Source organism: Malania oleifera, chromosome 11 (genome assembly GCF_029873635.1).
Source record: "Malania oleifera isolate guangnan ecotype guangnan chromosome 11, ASM2987363v1, whole genome shotgun sequence".
Lineage (NCBI taxonomy): Eukaryota > Viridiplantae > Streptophyta > Magnoliopsida > Santalales > Ximeniaceae > Malania > Malania oleifera.
The window spans coordinates 71,793,875-71,814,669 of NC_080427.1; the positions used below are offsets into that span (position 1 = coordinate 71,793,875).

The window sequence follows — 20,795 nt, forward strand, 5'->3', positions numbered from 1 at the left end:
TGCACAACCCTTGACAAATGTGTGAAAATAGTCGGCCCATGACACTTGGTACAAATCTCGCTAGACCGAACAGCGAGATTACGTAAGTATTAAAATATGAAAATTTTTCTTAATCAAACTATTATTTAATATGTTATTAAAAAATAAATTTAAAAAGGAAAAAAACTTGTATTTCTTTGAATGAATGTTCCATAAGGTTTTAGTGAGGGATTAGGGTGGCGTGCTATATTCGAATTCGAGGTGTGCTCTTCTGAGTAGGAATGTGTGTTATGCGAGAAGAGGCGTATCAAGTAGGCGATTCCAATTTTTTGGTATAGAAAGAGATGGTCGGAACTTTGGGGAGCTAAGTCGTAAAATTCGTGGAAATGGTGGGCTTGTTGCGCTTGGACTTTCTTAAAAAAAATTCTTCGTTCCAAACTTTGATATGAAGCACACCTAGGCCACCTTCATCTTTGGGGGAGACGAGCCTCTTTCCAGGCCACATGAGGCCTGTTGTCTTTACCCGTTTTAGCTCTTAGGGTCCTAGTCCAACGGAGGTACCATGGTTGGGTGACTTGGGTCAGCAGATTCAGCACACGTAGTCGAATACAGAAGAAAACATTCTAGGTCCGCCAAAACTTCACTGGGACTTTGGGTTGGTCGCTTGTGAGCAGAAGAAGAAATGGACATTGCTCTCTTCTCTCCATCCTCGCTTTTCGCCGACGCTGATGCTTGCTCTAGTGGTGTGCTCTCTCTCTCTCTCTCTCTCTCTCTCTCTCTCTCTCTCTCTCTCTCTCTCACCTGATTGATATTAAATATCATGTGGGTATTGTCTGCAGATGAGGAAGCGACAGGCACCCATCAAAGATACATGGAAAGAAGGCATCAATTTCCTGGAATGGTAAGCACCCACACCCGCAGTAAATAATTACTAGTATTCATTTCAAAATAATTGAATAATATAATTTCGTTTTCCCGTGATTAATGTCTAAAGTTATCCATTTTTTTAGAAAAAAAAAATAAAAATAAATATTGGTGATTACTTTTTATGTAATCTCAAATGGCTTTTGTCTTTTAGTTACTCCCTTTCATTAGATTTTTTTATACTTTGTGTATAGTTTTTCTTTGGTGGGGAAGGGGAGGGAATTCAAATCAAGTAGAATGGCCAATACTCAAATATGACGAGTGGGCAACAATGAAATCAACACCACAAAATCAGGTACACACATGAATTAGACAACACGATTTAGGTGGAACATTGGAAAACCTTTTACTGCACGTTTGGTGCGAAGGAATGGAATAGAATCCAGGGGAATGGAATAAAATTTATCATTTGATTTGGTCATATTCTCCATACAAATTTTCATTCTATTCTTATCCCATTTTTTTTCTGCAAACCAAAAATGCCATTAGTGTGAAGGGAAAAACCTAGGACCTAAAGGGAGTGGCGATGCAACTCATGCAAGTCCTTGGAAGTTTGTTTCACAAGTTGTTGTTGTTGATCTCCTTCCCTCCCCCTTCACACGCTTCAAAGTGGGGATTGGGAATGAAATTTGTTTTTGCATGATATTTGGGTCGGTGAGTCTTTGTTGGAGCTATTTGGATCATGGACACTTTGAGGTCATTCTCTTCAAAGTATTTCTTCTCTAATCTTACAAAATTCACAAACACTAGTCCCTTCCTTTCAAACAAAGTTGTTTGGAAAAGCAAACGTTACATTTAAAATCCCGGCATACTGTCAATAAGCTCAATATGAACAATGTGTTACATATATGGAATCCATACAAAGCTCTTAGTCCAAACATTTGCATTTTGTGCATCTAATCAAATAAGACTTCTTGCCATATTTTCCTTCATTGTGAGATTGCAAGATACATGTGGAACAATCAATTTTCATGTTTTGGAGAGGATTGGGTTGCTCTAGAATCTATTCATGATTTTTTGATGGTGAAGTTTTGAGGTTTTGGGAAGAATAAAATGGGAAGGAATTTTTGGGACTGAGATTTTTACAGTGCTGTGGGTTCTCTGGTTTGAAAGGAATGTTTGAATTTTCAAAGATCTAAAGACTTCTCCATTTTTGCTTTGGGCGAAAGTTACCTTTTATGCTTCTTTTTGGGCACATTCTTTTGGGGATTTTGACGGTCTAACATTGTTTGACATCCAAAGATATTGGAAGGCATCTATGATGTAATTGTGTTTTAAGTTTGCTAGTTCTCTTTTTTTTTTTTTGGGAGGATCCTTTATCCTCCGTACGTCATAATTATTTCTTTCATTAGTATATCTGTTTTGTTATCCAATAAAAAAAAAAAAAAAAAAAAATTAGGTCCTAAGTCCATTTCCAATCTTCTGTAATAATTTCCAATTATGCTATGGCAAAATACAATGAGTCCTTTTTGGTTTAAACTAGAGGCATATATGAACATTAATCATCAAGAACAACAAATACTTGGCACCTAAGACAACATATGTCATCACCAACAAGGTGGAAATAAAAAAAAAAAAATGTGGAGAGGTCTCACCCAAAAACAGTGGCTGCTGTCCTAGCAACAAAAACCAGCTCTAAAGAGCTCCAAAATTGTCATGGATGAGTCATGAATTCGATGTCAAGATTTCAACTTAGGCAGACTAGAAGTCCCCATTCAATCATAATGAGAAAGGTATGCAAGCCCCTTCAACCAAAAATTTTCTACAAACTTTCTCCTTCTCACTCACTCTCACTCCCTTCTTGGCAATCCCAAGGCATGCATAAAACCAAAGTTGCTGGCATGCATTTGCTTCCCGAAGATCAACTTTGCTTCGACAAAGATGACTACTCATCTTCCAAAGCAAATTATAACCATGCTATTAAATCAAATTCCATTTCATGATTTTTTAACGAAGTGGCTTCCCACCAAATGCATATCATTTGCCACTTTGGAAGGGACCAAGTTATCTAGGTGGACCACTCCAAATATATGTGGGTCATCCTCAACATAGGAGGGAAACCCAACAAATCTCCCCCTCTTGACTATGTGGAGACTTTTGGAAATCTTACTTCACGTTTCTTGTTTCGCCTATGGTATTTTGTCACCATGTTTCAACCGTTTTCATTAGCATGGATCTTCTTATTGTTTTTATTTTTGATAAGAAAAGCTATTCACTAGAAAAAGAAAAACAAGAAAACAGGCTTTAGAGGACAAGACGTCCACTTGAGCTGAAAAAGATTACAAAAGTGTGGCTCTTTAGCCTCTGCCTCTTTTGAGATCTGTTGATGGTTATCTTAGTCATTAGCATTGTTAGTGTGTGAATGTCATGTTAACAAGTAAGAGTTAGTAAGGGCATTATGGTCATTTTATGTACTTTGACATGTATTATAAATAAAGGGAGAGACCTATCATTGTGTGTAGGTCTTCTTTTTCACCCAATTATTCTGCATGGTATCAGAGCAAGATTCTGAGACCTAAACCCTAATTGTCACAGCCACCATCAAATGGAAGCCCAAAACCCTAAATCTACTGCATGTCTACCATTGTAGAAGAATTTCCAGCAACATTTTATCCCTTAAAAAAATAGCCAGCAGCTGCCGGAAGCCAGAGAAATTGCAGGAAAATTTGTGGCCATGCTGTCAGTTGAGGAACACAAAATCTAAAATAGATTTTGCAAAAACAACACCATGGTCACCCACAGACACTGCCAATATGCCCCTACTGAAATCTCATCTCTAGTAGCTTCCCCACGGGCCATCATGCCCCAGTCGAAGGCTGCCAGGGCCGAGCTCATGCGCCGGTGCATGAAGCAAATTTCAGGCATGTTATTGATCTGAATTCTTCCAGTAGGGCTCGAATCCTTCTATAACCATATTACTGAAGTTTTTTGTGATGTTTTTTGTTCAAAGATCTTACCTCTTTTAGTTGCTCATTTTCAACATCCGAGAAATGGTTGTTTGGTGATTCTCAAAGCTCTTTATCAATGTTTATTGAGTCTGAAAGTGGTATTTGCTGTGTTTTTTGATTGGTATGTTGTGGGCTTGTGGTTTGCATAAGTTGTTGAAGGTTGTTTATGTTGGGATGAGTTGGTGAATTTGAAAAACATGGTGCCTGCTGTATGTTTTTGATTTGCTGCTCTATCGAGGTCGTATTTGTGTTAAGATGGAGTTCCAAAATCCCAAAAGTGTGTCTCCCTTGTCAGTTACTTGTTCAAGTGAACAACGTACTATAAGTGTTTCAGAGGAAGAGTATTTAAAGTTCTTTCCGTATTTGGCATCCCAACAAACATCTCATCACATTGCGTTTGTTGCTCAGAAAAGTAACCATACCATCTATATGTCATCCGATACCTCTCCCACTAGTCCCTAGGTTATCGACTTTGTTGCTACTAACCATATGACAGGTGTCACCAATTTCTTTTCTACTCTCAAGGATTCTACAAATCTACCCAAAGTTACCCTTACTGATGGGTCCACTACTGCTGCTAAGGGGATAGGAACAATAAATCCTACTCCCTTCATCTTTATTTCTTGTATTCTCTACATTCCTAATCTACCTTTAATTACGAAGTCACTAAATTGCTCTATAACCTTCTTTCCTAATTCTGTTCTTATTCAAGATCTAAAGTGTTGCTGTCACACCACATTGTCACCTTGGTTATCCATCATTAGACAAGTTAAAATAGCTAGTTCCTACTTTGAGTTTTGTGTCTACCCTTGATTGTGAGTCTTTTCAATTAGGAAAGCATCATCATGTTCCCTTTGCCTCCCGAGCTAATAAAATAGTCATTAACCCTTTTATGTTAGTACATTCTGGTGTTTGGGGTCCTAGTTATGTCATGTCAAAGTTGGAATTTCGATACTTTGTCACTTTTGCCGAAGACTATTTTGGAATGACTTGGTTGTATTTGATGAAAGATCACTCTGAGTTGTTTAATATCTTTTCTGCCTTCTTTCTCAAATAAGAACTTAGTTTGATATGCTAGTCTGAGTACTTTGTAGTGATAATGCTAAAGAGTACATTAGTACTTAATTCATTACTTATAAAACAAACATTGGCATGATCCATTAGTCATCTTGTGCCCACACTCCACAATAAAATGGAGTTACAAAGAGGAAAAATATGCATATTCTTGAAGTCACTCGAACCTTTTTGTGTCAAATGAATGTCCCCAAAGTTTTTTGGAGTGATGTTGTACTCATTGCTTGCTCTCTTATCAATAAAATGCCATTTTCTGTCCTTAGTGGTAAAATCCCATATTCAATTATCTTCCCTAAGGATCCTTTGTTCTCCCTTCCTCCTCGTATATTTGGTTGTGTGTCCTTCGTTCATCAGTTAAATCCAGGAAGGGATAAACTGGATCCTTGTGCTATCAAATGCATTTTTCTGGGTTATTCCTATACTTGAAAAGGATATCGATGTTACAGTCCCACTTTACATCGATTCTTTGTCTCTGCTGATGTCACCTTTTTTGAGTCTACACTGTACTGTTCTGATTCCTTGAGTTCCGTCGACCTTGATGGGTCTCTTCCTGTGCCTAGCCTTCCTAATCCTAACTTATTTCCTTTGTCTAGTGCATCTTTTTCCAGTTTGAGTCCTTTTCATGGCTTGCATCATCCCAATTTGCAAGTGTACACACAATGACTCAAGGCAGGAGAGCCTGCTCCAGCTTCCACTTCTATGCCTCCAGTTTCCTCGTCAAATGATCCTCTTCCCCTAGTGGCTGATCCACTTATCGTTGTTTGAAAAGGTAAAAGCAGTTGTACCCAACATCCAATCTTTAATTTTGTTTCTTATGATTTCTTATCATCCTTATACTACTTTGTTAGTATTGTATCTTCTATTGCTCTTCCTAAGTCTATTTCTAAAACCCTATCCCATTTTGGGTGGAGGAATGCAATGATAGAAGAGATGCATGCTCTATAGGATAATGATACTTGGGACTTGATACGTTTTCTTCCTATTAAGTTTGTGGTTGGTTGTTGTTGGGTATATACTGTGAAGGTTAATCCAGATGGTTCCCTAGTTCAATTGAAGGCCCACCTTGTTGCTAAGGGATATACTTGGGTGTATGGCCTAGACTATTCAGACTCGTTCTCCCTTATAGCCAAACTTGCCTTAGTATGTTTGTTCATCTCCTTAGCTACCACCTATCACTGGCCTCTACACCAGTTAGGTGTAAAGAATGCTTTCCTACATGGTGATCTTTTGGAGGAGGTCTATAAGGAGCAAACGGCTGGGTTTGTTGCTCAGGGGGAGTTAGGTTTAGTGTGTCAGCTCAAGAAGTCACTATATGATTCAAAATAGTCTCCGAGGGCATGGTTTGGTCACTTCAGTGCTGTAGTACTTGACTTAGGCATTCAACATTGTGTAATAGATTATTCTGTAGTTTATCATCATACTCCATCTGGAAGGATTCTGCTTATTGTGTACATAAATAATATTGTGATTATTGGCGATGATGATCAAGGTGTTTAGAGCCTAAAGCATTTACAGCAGGCTAAGTTTCAGACAAAGGATTTGGGACCATTGAAGTACTTCTTGGATATAGAAGTATAAAGATCTCATACCAGAATCATCTTGTCATAGAGGAAGTGTGTTCTTGATCTTTTAGATGAGATTGGATTGTTGAGATCAAACTCGTTGATACACCTATGGATTCTAACAGTAAGCTATTGCCAGATATGGGTGATTTGTTGTCCAACCTAGGACGATATCGGAGACTTGTTGGAAATTTGAATTATCTCACAGTCACTCGACCGGATATATCTTTCGCAACAAGTGTGGTGAGTCAGTTTCTTGATTCTTCGAGAACAAGTCATTGGGATGTAGTAATTCGCATCTTGAGATATCTCAAAAGTAAACTTGGGAGAGGTCTCTTATATCATGATCGAGGTCACACTCATATTTAGGGATATACTAATGTAGATTGGGCCGAGTCACCTCTGATAGAAGATCTACAATTGGGTATTGTGTCCTTGGTGGAAATTTGGTTTTTGGAGGAGTAAGAAACAAATTGTAGTGGCCAGGTTAAGTGCTGAGTCAGAGTATAGGGCCATGGCTCACACTATATGTGAACTTGTTTGGTTGAAGAACATGCTGGAAGAACTAGGTTTTCCACATTCTCAATCTGTGGAGCTGATATGTGATAATCAAGCTGCCATTCATACTGCTTCCAATCCGGTCTCCCATGAGCGGACAATACACATTGAAGTTGATTGCCTTTTTGTTCATGAGAAACTTGTGCAGAAGCTCATTACCACCACTTACGTGAAGTTTGATTTGCAGCTTGCTGATTTATTTACTAAAGCCTTGGGGGATGCTTGTGTTAAGTTCATTTGTAACAAGCTAGGAGCATATGATATATACATGTTCTAGCTTGAGGGGGTGTGTTTATGGTTATCTTAGTCATTTGCATTGTTAGTGTGTGAGTGTTATGTTAACAAGTAAGAGTTTGTAAGGGCATTATGGTCATTGTATATATTATAAATAAACGGAGATACGTATCATTGTGTGTAGGTCTTCCATTTCATCCAATTATTCAACAAGGTCAAACTATGAAATCCTCCAAAAACTCTCAAAAGAGCACCCAAAAAAAGAGAAAAAACTACTCTATCCCAAAGCAAGTATAAAGTAGTAGTTTTAGTTTCCAATTCATCTCTAGTTCGATGGTGTTTCACAATAACGTGTTTTGATTAAGAATGGAACTATGATTATTATTAAGATGAATAGCATTCTGATTATCGTGATGCAACACTTACTTTTTTTTTTTTTTTTTTTTGAACTTAAGCCCTAGTAGAAATCTTTTCATCCACAAGACTTACATAACATGGATGTACCTTAGAGTATGCATTTTAGGACAATCAAATGACCTCAACCAATATTGGAAAGGATTTTGCGAACACCCATGGCATAAAAGTGATGTCTAGCCTTGTGCAAACCATCGCATGCATCAAACTTCCAGTTGCATGAGAATGTGGAACTTTTCTCCTCTCTTTATTCTTTTTTTTAATGGAAGGACATTGCTTGGAACTCAACTTGAAGTGATTACAAGAGGAGAGCTAATTCCTTGGACTTATTATGTTGATCCTTTCAAGGACTTTCTCAATGTATTTCTCTTGTGATAACCAAAATTGCTTGGCTTTCCTATCATGGGTGATTGTCATGTCAACGACTTTTCGCTCGCCGCAAGTCTTTCATCTCAAATGACTTGCTCAACTTGTTCAATGTATCAATCTAAGACACATTATAGATAATGACTAGCATATCATTGTTAAGCTTGAAAGACTCGAGCTCGATTGATCTCAAAATTGTTAAATTGAGCTTGTTTTGGTTGCAAGTTCTTAAAACTTGATCTCGCTCAATTAAGCTCGATTTGATTTTACATTAATATTAAACACATGTATAAAATATACAATGCATATCTAATGTTAAATATATGTGTAATATATATTGTATGACTTATATAAAATAGAAATAACAAAATTGAAAAGCTCGATTAAACTCGTAGTATTACAAAGCTTGAACTTGACTTGTGAAGATACTTGAGTAAAATCAAGCCATGTCAAGTTAGAGAGCGATTTGAGTTTGAGTAGCTTGTGAGTAGGCTTGATTTACTTACACCCTTATTGTGAACTATAATAAAGGTGATAGGAGTTTGAGTGTTATTAGTGGGATTAAATGAGGATCCTTTTGTGGAATGTGTGAAGATTAGGGGATATAGGTAAATAGAGATTGGTTTAAGGAGTTAGTCTAGAGGGTTAGCCCGCACACTTCACTTTTACCATAATCCAAGTCAGAGGATGTGGATGCTTTCTTATATTGGAGCTTTGTTATTATTCTTTTTAATGGAAAAAGAAGATATATTAAAAGAGGAAAGGAGATTACAATTAAAAAGAGGACAAGCAATCCCCCCTTAAAAAATAAAATAAATAAAATGAAAAATAAAAAATAAAAAATAAAAGACCTAATGATGTAGGACAAGAAGCAAGACTTTGGGAAGATCCTTGTTGGAGAATAATCAAGAAAAGTTGGGTCAAGGATTTGTTGGGTTTTGTTTGTAATTAAATGCATGCTTAGTTTGATTTGTATAAATTATGTGTGTTTGGGGGCTTGTTTTGAATATTTGTGTATTAGGGTATGTTTGTAATTTCATGTTGTTTTAAGGGAATATGTGTAATTTCAGGTGCAGAAGCTTTCTTATAAATAGTGTGTGAAAGCCATGTAGATGTTGGTTGTTGAATTTGAATTGTGAAAGTGAAAATGTTTTTCTCCCTTGTATCTCGTGAGTCTGCTCTGCGCTCTTGCCTCTTCCTTCCTCTCCTTTCCTCCCTTCTATCTCTCATGGCTGCGGTTCATTGATGCTGCCCTTGCATCACCTAACTAACAAGTCACATAAGCAAACCCCCTCTTTAAGCTCTTGTCCTCATAGTTTATCGAACACTTCAAGTTAGCTAATTTGTGATGCCCCTTCATCAATTTCTTCCTCTCTCCATCTACGTGAATGTCGTTGCCTTGTGAACTTCATTAGGTCTAGGACTGGAAAACTGCAACCCCATCTGGAGTGGGCAAAATCCCTTCCTTACATTCTCGCTGCTTTACCAAACCTTCCTCCTCAATTATAAAAGTGCCCTCTAAGCCTGAGATGGTCTCACATATGACAAATTCCCAACTAAATCAGATGATTCAGAAACATATTCACACTGATCTCGAATCTCATCCAAAAGTACCCTCATCCAGAAAATTCACTAATATCATCATGACATTATCCGACGCATCATCCCATTTTTTCTTTTCCTTACCCATATTACTCTTTCATTTGTATCTCTTTTGAAGATTCTGGGAATTCAAAACATATAAAGAACTTCCAGAATTGTTGATTAGATTTTCCCCAGAATTCCTAGAAATATCTTGCTTGTCCATCAGGTGAACATAAACCTTCTCGAAATTGCTTCCCTTAGCTGAAGAATTGTTCTCATCATGAGCAGCCAACCTCTGTATGTTATCCAAACTACATTTGTGAACCTTAGTGCAAGCTGCTTCCTCAACTAACATTGAGGGCAACATCTTGATCAAACCTCATCCTGGCAGCAACCCTCTCAAGCACATGATCACCAGTTGAGTTCCCAATACTAACTGAGTTGCCACTAGCCCTAGTTGGTGGTTGCCCTGCTGGATCACTCTACCAATCCCCTTGTGTTGTGAGTCCCTTTCTCGCAATAGAGCATTAAACCTATTTTGAGAAAAGGGAAGTGTTGTTTCCATCTGAGAGTTAACTGTACTGGACTTATATGTCCATCTCTAAGAGCTTTTGGGATGTTAGGTTTAAAGATTGGTGTCTTCAGGAAGTTAGGAACTTTTGATGATCAGGTTGTGGCTTAGGATATGAGGGTGACTTGGCTTAGAGAGTGTTTGGTAGGGTCCTTTTTGTTGTTAGTGCTGGTAGACGTGAGGGGTTTTGAAGTGTGGTGGTTTAAGTTTGTTTATGGGTCAATCTTCTAGGCAGGATTTTTTTTTTCCTCTCTAAAGAGTTGGCTAGCCTTTTTGGTCTTTGCAATTATCTGCATTCGGGGCCCCGGGGGGGGGGGGGGGGGGTGTGGGGATGTGAATGTTATCAAGGCTTCTAGTTATAAGTTGGGTGGGTCTGCGACTCTGCGGTGACTAGTAGCATGAGGGAGTTTGATTTCATTTGGGATTGTGGGCTTACGGATATTCCCTTGACCAATGGGCATTTCATTCTAGTCTTTGTCACTTTTTTTTGGGTGGGATTTTTAATGACCATATGCCTTCTTGGGACTTCGACTTTTGTAGATCTCTAAATCATAGGGTGGTAGTGGATTTCTTCTTCTTTGTTGATGATGTTGGAAAATTGTTGTCCTTCTTTTTGAGCTTCTTGATCCTTAGATCCTCTGGAGGTTTGTTCTTGTAAATCTTTCTTTTTTTTTTGACTTGTGCTAATATCTCTTTTCTTCTCCATAAATAATTTGTAAGGTCCAAATTCCCTAAAAAATTAAGGCTTTTATCTTGTTGGTTGTTCTTCATAGAGTTAACAACAATTACTTGTTGTAGAGCATGAGACCTTCAAAGAGCTAACAACAATTATTTGTTGTAGAGCATGAGACCTTCAAATGCAGTTTCTCCTGATTTTTCTTGGAAGATGTTGAATAAGCTTTTGATTTATTGGGAGAAAGTTGGGTTTGTCCAGTTAAGGTGTAGGATTTGTTGGTCATTTTGCTTTTCTAGTTTTGGTAAAAACAAAATGCAATTGCTGTATGGAGATATGAGTTTTTTTTCTGCGATGTGGGGATTATGTCTGCAACATAATGTGCATATATTTACAGGGAAAGAGCTCAATATCTCTTTGTTATGGTGCATGATTCATTATTTAGCGTTGCTTTGGTGTGCCGGCGCTGGTTTCTTTAAAGAGGTTCTTTGACATCCAGATGGATTGGCTTACTTTGTTAGTTCGATTGTTGTTTTTTCCCTTTTTTTTTTTTTTTCTCTTTTTTATTTATTTATTTTTGGTTTTGGAGGGTTTCATATTCTCCTTTTTGTACGTTCTTCCCTGTCTCATGAATTCATCTTCTTTTGTTATTAAAAAAATCACTAGGTTTGGTTGACTCACCAAGAATAGGAGCATGATAGTCTTGCAATAAAGGAGTAGTCTACTTTTACTTTCTAAATATTATAATTACTCTAATTCAGACTAATCATTCTACTAGTGTTCACCTTTATGGCCACAAACTAATCAAGCTCTGATACCATTGTGAGGGAAGGGTGGTAGGAGGTGATGGCTAGAATGCAATAGCCTAAGATAATCCTTCCCCTCGAATCAACATTGAGTGGAACAATCAATTACCATATATCACTAGTGAGCAACAATGAAATAAAAAACACAAAATCAGCCACACACACATAAAAAAGGCACCAAAGTTTACACAGAAAACCTTTTGGTGTGAAAGGAAAAAAACATATGGCTTAAGTCTCCCAAAAATAGAGGCTGCTGTCTCAGAAATGAAAACCAGCTCTAGAGAACTTCAGATAATAATAACAGAGCCCACAACATAGAGGGGCAGGGCACAAATGTGCTGTCAATTGTAACTCAATCAGACCAGAGTTCACCATCCTTTAGAGAAGAGCAAGCTGAGTGCATGGGTCTCTTCAAACTGTAACTTCAGCTAACTTTTTTTGCTCACTCTCACTCTCACTGTCTTCTTGGCTGTACCAAGGCATGCACAAACCAAAGCTGCTAGTGAGCATTTGCTTCCCAAAGAATAGACTTTTATCCTTGTTAAAGCTTAACATACATTTTCGGCCTACAATCTAACAGCTTTAGCTTTTAGGTAAAGTGGTAATCTAACATGCTACCAGAGCTGGTTACCAGGATGTCAAGGGTTCTAATCTTGTTGCCTGCACTTATTGTGTGGTGTTTAAAAATTATTGTATTCCTGGTAATGGGTGTTGTTTATCGTTTGTTTATTGGTCCAAATGCTGTTGGACTGCACGTGTGGGGGAGCGTTAAGCTTGATATACATTGTTGGCCCACAATATAATAGCTTAAGCTTTTTGATAAAGTGGTAATTTAATAATTTTCTGAAGATGACTTCTTATCTTCCAAAGCAAATTATAACCATGTTAATCCAATTCCATAACATGACCTTCCAACCAAGTAGGCTACCACCATATAGATGTTATCTTCCATGTGGGCATTGGTCAATAGATCCAAGTGCCATGTGGATCACTCCAAACATATATGGGACATCCAAACTAGAAAGGGTTGGCAGCGATCCCCACATAGGGATTTATCTTGGGCATCTTTTGATAGGAATGATGTACAAGCATTATGGTCACATAGTGGACACAGATCTCATTAAAAAATGGGGTCTTTTTTGATTTTTTTTCCTAACATAATTAACCATGTGATTTGTGAATTATCCTCTTGAGGCTTGACAACTTCATGTTGAAAAAGTAGTTTTCCTTATTGATGTGGAGCTACCCTGTGCTCCATGTTAAATTTGGGAAAAGTAACCATGAATTCTGTAATTAGTTAGACATACACAACAATTAGAGAATTGGAAAAGATAGCATTTACCAGTTCTTTAGCTATTAGAGGTGTTGATGTCCTGCATTTGGGTTTAATTTGGCAAAAACCTTTTTTTACAACAACTTGCGATTATTACAAGGATGTTATTTTAAGTTTAGAGTATCATTTTCTGTTTTAATATTTTAAAAGCAGGTTGAGGTTCTTATTTTCTTATTTGTTTGGTATTATGTAAGATTATACATTTTACATTTCTTTATATGTTTTATGTTTTTTTATGTTTTGGTTTGCCTGCAGGAGTTGCTCATCCGCGAATTTTCCTTTCACAAGCTGAATGCTAATTTACTCTGGCCAGGAACATTTGCATTTGCGGAATGGTTAATTCAACACCAGTCATGGATAGAAGGACGACACTGCATTGAATTAGGCAGGCATGACCCTGTTGGTTGTAGTTTAAGATCTTATATCACATCATGAAGACATGAATACACTATTTTAGTTTTATTACTTTTTTTTTCCTTCTAAATAATCTTGACAATTATCGTATTTGATCCGAAGCTTACCTTCTTTTGTGCTTGTTGCTTTTCCTAACACCTTTTTGTACACATTTTTGTGTGAAAGCTTTCATCTGGTGCCTAATGGATGATAAATCTGTCAGGTTTTTATGGATCCCACCAAGGTGGTACCTTGTTTCATAATTGACCAAGAATGGAAGTGTGAGGGGTTTGAGGTATTCGTGCCGGAGCAGTAAATACTGTCCTAAATATATTCTAGGTTTTCTGCAAGCTGGGATGGAAAAAAAACAGAACTTTTTATTAATCAAAAAATAATGTGTATGACAGTGGCCTTGCATGGCTATTTATAGCACTCAAAACCCTGGAATTAGGCCTAAAATTACTCCTAACATATATGGTAACCTGCTAAGGTGTTGTTTTGGCTATTAGAGACTTAAAATACCTAAAAATTATCAAATCAAATCCTTGTGATTAATGGCTACGAAATTAAATAAAATCAATGAGAAGCAAGATATATGTTTGATTGTCCATATGTTGTGTCCTACATCAGACCTTTCCGCTTGATGAATTTTTATCCTCCAATTTCTTAGTTGAGTCTACAATTTTTTGCTCCACTGAAAAAGATATTTAGAATATTTTAAAGGTCTTGATTTTTACATTTTGTTTTTCCAATATTTGCACATTCCAAATTTCCTTCCAATAAATCTTCAACTAATTTGCAGGGTCCTTGAAATGCTCTACACTTTTCAAATTAAATGCTTCAACTCCAATGAAACCAACACACTCAATTGTTGAGTATTCTAAAAGACCTTGAAATTTGTAGGTTATTGGCTCATCTCCATGTGCGACCTTAATTGAATCCTTCATCAGTTTCTCAATAGTCATTTCATCTTGAATTTCAGGATTTTCTTCAATCACTTGTAAAATAATTTCTCTAGGAGAAGCATCAAGATGATGATTGCCCACATTCAACCATGGAGAAGTATGGTAATGTTGAACTTCAACTTCTTGTGCAATTGAATCTTTCTTAGAGGTTCACTCCACATCCTCATTTGAATCATCATTAACCACAACCCTTCACCATGGAGGCTTGAGGTTTGGGCTTGGCTTGTCTTATTGGTCCCTCAACACTCATGTGAGCATGCTGCATAGCTTTTGTGGGTGTTCTGAGGACTGATTGGAAGCCTTTGTATTGTAGCTTGTAGATTTTGCATCGTTTGCTCATTTTGCTGCGCAATCTCCATGAGCTTGACTTTTATAAGAGTTGAGTTGCTGCTTCATCCATCATTAAGCCTGCTCAGTTGCTTTGATTCCAATGATGCAAAACTGAAGCATAGGGTGTTTGAGATTTTAACTTTGGAGTAGTTAATCTTGTCTTGGATCAATTCTAGGGTTACCTATGATCAGGGATAGGAGGAAAACTGAACTTTTTAATGACCAATGATTTACAAGGCTATTTATAGTTGTCAAAATCCTAAGGGGTTGTTTGGTTTGCGGCATCTTTCAAATGGTTTTAAAAAAATCGATGCATAATTGTGCTTATGTAACAGTAATAATGGCTTCCTAAGGTCTTTATTGAGACCATTACAGGGTGATATCTTGTAGGTCCTCTGAGTCGCGACTATAATGGTTTATACTGTTATAGGGTGTCATGAGCCAAGCTTGTTTAGGGCATTATGCTTGCTTGTAATTGCTTGCCTTGTGTGCATGGAATGAATACCATCATGTAAATTGTAAATAGTAATATATGTTTTCTACTTTGAGTATGTGTAGGTCTTAGTATAGAGTGGGAGTATAACTCCTCGGACATTTTTATGTTTCTTAGTGTTAGAGCTAAAAAGTATAGAAAGCTCTTCAAGGGAGGGCGAGTGTTCATTAATCTTGTAAAAATCACTAGCATTTTTTAAATGTGTTTAGCTTACCTGCTTCCCTTGCTAAACACACGTTGCGTACGGAGGTGCTAATGAATTAGGTTGCTTCAATGTTATCGCTTGCTTGCCATTTGCTTTCATGAATTGCTTACTACTCTCAATTACTCTTCTTTTAGATGTTATGTATGTGTTTTGTAAATTGCAGTAATCTTTGGCTGACTAGTTAAGCAAGAGAGCTTTAGCTAGTGTTGCACAACCCTTAACAAGGTGTGAAGTGTTCGACTTGTGACATATGTGACTTCGGTTGCCTTCATAGTGTTATTGGATGAAGCATTGCCGCATTGGTGAGTGAACATGCCGACCAATATTGAGAGAATTGAAGTGCTAGAGGCACAAGCTGATACAACCAACAATGTGGTCATGGAGGTGGCCAAGCTTGCCGAATGTGTTGATGCATTGGAGGGATCATAAAAGCATTAACAAGGTTCAATGATGTAGGTGTCAGAGGACCTTCGATGACGATAGAAACTTTATAAGTTGTGGAGTTGATTGTTGGGCAAGCTTGAAGAAAGCACACAGCCAAATTCTTTCCTAAGAATGTTAAGTACAATGCTCGATGGACACAGTGAGATCTTAAGCACATTGGTTCAATGAGGTAGTACATAAAACAATTCTCTGCTTTGATGTTGGATACTTGGGACATGTCAAAGAAAGACAAGTTGTTCTGTTTTCTTGAGGGGTTGAAATTGTGGGCAAGGGAAGAACTTCATTGACAAAGAGTTCAAGATTTGATGTTGGAGAGTTTTCCACAATGTCCAAAGAGAGTGGCGTGGGTGGAGACATAGGAAAGTCTTTCAAAAATGGAAAATCCAATAGTGGGGGAGCCGACACCAAGGCATCAACTTCTAGGGAAGCTTCATCATCTCAATCATTCAAAACACTAATGATAAGGGTAAGATGACATGTTTCTTATGTCTAGGCCCTCATAGAGTTGCTAATTGCCCGCACAAATCATCACCAATGCCTTACTAGCTTCCATTACGGAGAGGACACTAGAAGATAACGAGGATGAAGAGGAAACCCTAACATGGGTGCAATGCAGTTACTTAGCGTGTTTGAGATATAGACAAAAGAGACAAAAATTTACCCAAGCTAAAGGGCTAATGTTTGTGGTTTTACGAATCAATGGGAAGAGTACCCGTGCTATGTGGATACTGGGGCTACCCATAACTCTGTCTCATGGGTAGAAGTGCTGAGACTTATGTTGACCATAGAGAAGGATTAGGACGCATCAAAGCGGTTAACTCTACAACTCAACCTTCGTTGGGAGTAGCCAAGCAAGTCACTGTGAAGCTTGGATAGTGGCGGGACATGTGAAATTCACAGTCGTGTGTTGGATGATTTCTAGGTGATTCTTGGAATGTAATTCTTAAGGTAGACTAGGGCGGTACTAAAGCTGCTTGTTGGTTCTTTTTGTTTTATGGGAGACCACCCTTGCATGGTGCAAGTTATTGTGAAGAAAGGGGATGATGAGAAGTTTCTCTTTGCCATGCAACTGAAGAAGGGTTTAAGGAGGGGTGACCAGACATACCTTGCCACATTGGTGGTAAATGAAGACGTAGGTCAAGAGTAGGTGCCTACTATTATCCAAGTTGTGTTGGATGAGTGTAAAGTTGTGATGCCAAACAAGATACTTTGCAACTTGCCTTCACAAGTGTGGAGCATGAAATCGAGTTGTTAATAGAAGTGAAGCCACCTACTAAAAGGCCACATTGAATGGCATCTTTAGAGTTAACAGAGTTAAGGAGACAACTTGATGAACTATTAGAAACGGGCTATATACGCCCTTCCAAAGCACCATTCAGAGCATTGGTGTTGTTTCATTGGAAACATGATGGGAGCATGCGGATGTGTGTGGACTAGCGCACGCTTAACAAGGTGACTGTGTGCAACAAGTGTCCCATTCCGTTGATTGCTAATTTGTTTGATCAGCTAAGTCGTGCAAAGTGCTTCACCAAGCTTGACTGCCACGCTACTATTATGTGAGTATAGTAGTTGAGGATGTACTTAAGACGACCTGTGTGAAACGATGGGGCATACAAATTTTTGGTAATGCTCTTCGGGGTGATGAATGTGCTAGCAACATTCTGCATCTTGATGAACCGGGTATTTCATGAGTACCTTAACAAGTTTGTTGTGGAATACTTGAATGATATTGTTGTCTATAGTTTCACTTTGGAGTAACATAAAGAGCATTTGCAGAAGGTGTTCGATACATTGAAGGAGAACAATCTCTATGTGAAGAGAGAAGTGATGTTTCGCTTAGCGGAGCATCAAATTCCTTGGTCATGTGATCAAGCAAGGTTATTTTTGGATAGATAGAAGGTGAGAGCTATTCAAGATTGGAAGATCCCAACAATAGTGAAGGAGCTGCATATCTTTCTTAGACTTTCCAACTATTAATGAAAATTCATGGAGGGGTACTCAAAGAGAACTGCTCCTTTGATAAAACTACTACGGAAAGGTAATCAATGGAATTGGACAGAGAAGTGCTAGGGAGCCTTTGATAAATTAAAGGAAGTCATGATGCGATAGATCCATTGTGGTCCGCCCCTTCCCTGGACCCCGCATACACGGGAGCTTTGTGCACCAAGCTGCCCTTTTTTTTTTTTTTCATGATGCGAGATCTGGTACTTAGTCTTTTAGACATCATGAAACCTTCGAGGTATATACAAATGCTTCAGACTATGCCTTTGGTGGAGTCTTGTTATAGGATGATCATCCTGTTGCGTATGAGAACCATAAGCTTATTGAAACAAAGCGGAAGTACACAACCCAAGAGAAGGGGATGCTAGCGGGGATACATTGCCTTTGCATGCGTGGCATAGGTTAAAATTTGTGGTGAAATCAAATAACTTGGCTGTTAGTCACTTCTCTGCACAACCAAAATTATCCCCTGAGCAGGCTTGTTGGCAAGAATTCATGGCGGAGTTTGATTTTTTATTTGAGCACAAGGTGGGTGGATGAATTAAGTCACAGATGCATTGAGCAAGAAGGTTGAGCTTGCGGCCTTGCAGATGATAGCTCACCTGACAATAAGTTAGGGTACCACGACAATGCGGGAGTGGAGGAGAACCTTCCAAAGATATAGTTTTTGTAAACATCATAAAGAGGGCAATGCGCTCTAGTTCTTGTTAGAAGAAAAAATTGCTAATGACACATGGTAACTGAATCTTTGTCCCTTGATTTGGAGATTTGAGGAAGACACTGTGATGCAGGAGCACCATCAAGGTTCTATAGCCATTGAGAAATTAGAAGAGATGAAGGAAGGGGAAGGGAGGAGAGAGGAGATACCAGGGTGGGGGGGGGGGGGTTAACTCACGTTCAATTCAATTCAAATTCATCAACAACTACCTACATCATGGCTTTTACACACTATTTTATAAGAAAGCCTCTTTACATGACTTACACATAAACTCCTAAAACTACATTACATTAGAAACATGACTCTACACAAATATCACAAACAACCCCCAAATACACATAATCCTATACTAATTAATACTAAACACACATAATAAACTACTAACTTAATCTTACAATTCCTTAAGGTCTTGCATTTTGTCCTACATCAACTCTCCCCTAGTTAGAAAAAATTCAGCCTCAAATTTTGAAATGTTGGAGGATCAAAAGGGAGAAGCAAACTTGGATTCTTTGGAAGCCAACACTTGAGTGATAAAAGAAACCATGATCTTTTGGCAGCATCATAGACTTGAATTGAGAGTTGGCATCAATAAGCACATCATGAACGACAAACTGAACAATTGTAGTGTCTGAAGGACTTTGGATGTTTTCTAACACATTCATTGCCTTGCTTGTAGTGTCTTTAGGTTGAGTAACTTTGACTTGATCAATAATCTTAGATTCTTTGCCCTGGTTCACTGGTAGAGTGGACTTCAAAATGATTTTCTTTCTATTATAGTGAAAGACATGTGTTCTCATGTCCTTGAGTTGCACCTAAATCATGCAACCATGGAGAACCAATGAGTACATGGCCAATCTTCATAGGTAGGATATCACACCAAAAATTAGCCAAATATTCATCCATTTGGATGGGAACCAAACATCTTTCATAAACATGTACAATAGAGTTATCAACCCAAAATATTTCATAAGGCTCTGGTTGAGGTTCCGGATGAAGCTGCATTTGAGTGACTCCATTTATGGAAACCAAATTCATTGGACATCTTCCATCAATAATGATTTTGCAAACCTTTTCTCCACATTTGAGAAAGGTGTTGAAGAGCTTGAAATTATGACGAAGGTATGATAAATGACATTCTTTTTTCCTATAATTTGTCACCATTTTGGCTAAATTTTTGGATATATATGCTGCAACATAGATATCACCAACAACCCTCCAACACAATTTTCCACAAGCCTTACTCCCAATATCTCAAAAACTATCTTCACTTCACCTTGATATTGATTGTCCTGCTAAAATGAAACAAATTCACAAAGAACTCACAAATTACAGCAACAAAACCTGACTTTTAGTGCTGGAGTGACAGTTTCTAGAGTTCCATGCCAAAAATTATGGCATATGCTTGCAATATATTATGTTTACAATCAAAATATCTTCTTGCAGCTCAAAATATCGCAGAGAAAATCCAAAATATTTTGCCTGGGCAATTCCTCGTGAGACTGGAAACGGGAGATGCTAGCAGACACTCTCACTCACAGTTGCTGATGCGTGGGGTGTGTGGGCCGCCGGCAATGGTGGGTGATGACTTTTTAGGTGAGGGTAGATCAGGGGGTGGGGAATGCAGTGGTGGTCGCTGTATATCATAAGAACTCTGGCAATGGTGGATTTTGAAGGGGGCGGCGGCTGGAGAATTTCGGGTGGCGAGTGGGGCTTCACAGCTGGTCGGTTGGTGATGGAATTTTGAGAGGAAAGGTTTCCCGCGCGGGGGGGGGGGGGGGGGGGGGGGGGGGGGGGTGGGGGTGTCTGTTTTTGGTGGTATGCGTGGTGTTGCAGGATGCTGGCTGGAAGGTGGTGTTTAAAGAAATGGGGACACGACTGGAATTTTATGAAAATTTTGAAACTGCAGAACTATTTTTTATTTTTTATATTTTTTTAATACTGAAATTTCAGAATGGAAACAAAGAGATTAGAGTAACAGAGAAGGAAAGAAGAAGCAGCAGCAGAGAGGGAGGGAGAGGTTACAGAACAGAGGAGGAGGAAAGAGGAAGAGAAGGAGAAGAGAAACAGACAAGAAGAAGAGGGCAGACTGCTGCTGGGCAGCAGGGAATTATGGACAGAACAGGAGATCAGAAACAGAGAAGAAAGAAGAAGTGAAAGCGAAGAGGAGAAGAGTGAGGGAGAATGAGTGGACTGAAATGGAAGAATGGAGATAGTGAGTGG

At 38.3% G+C, this 20,795-nt stretch overlaps 1 protein-coding gene across 2 annotated transcripts in view; it reads left to right on the plus strand.

Annotated features, from left to right (window-relative positions):
• The first annotated feature begins 254 nt into the window (after positions 1-254).
• The window catches only part of LOC131168526 (protein N-terminal and lysine N-methyltransferase EFM7), a 51,258-nt gene continuing 30,717 nt past the window's right edge, over positions 255-20,795 (plus strand). Inside the window, exons 1-3 of one of the 2 annotated variants that reach the window (XM_058128027.1) lie at positions 255-722; positions 819-880; positions 13,282-13,415. In XM_058128027.1, coding sequence (XP_057984010.1) covers positions 662-722; positions 819-880; positions 13,282-13,415 — 257 coding nt within the window. In that variant the 5' untranslated portion in view covers positions 255-661. The remainder of the gene's footprint in view (positions 723-818; positions 881-13,281; positions 13,416-20,795) is intronic. The other variant, XR_009140321.1, reaches the window with a different exon arrangement.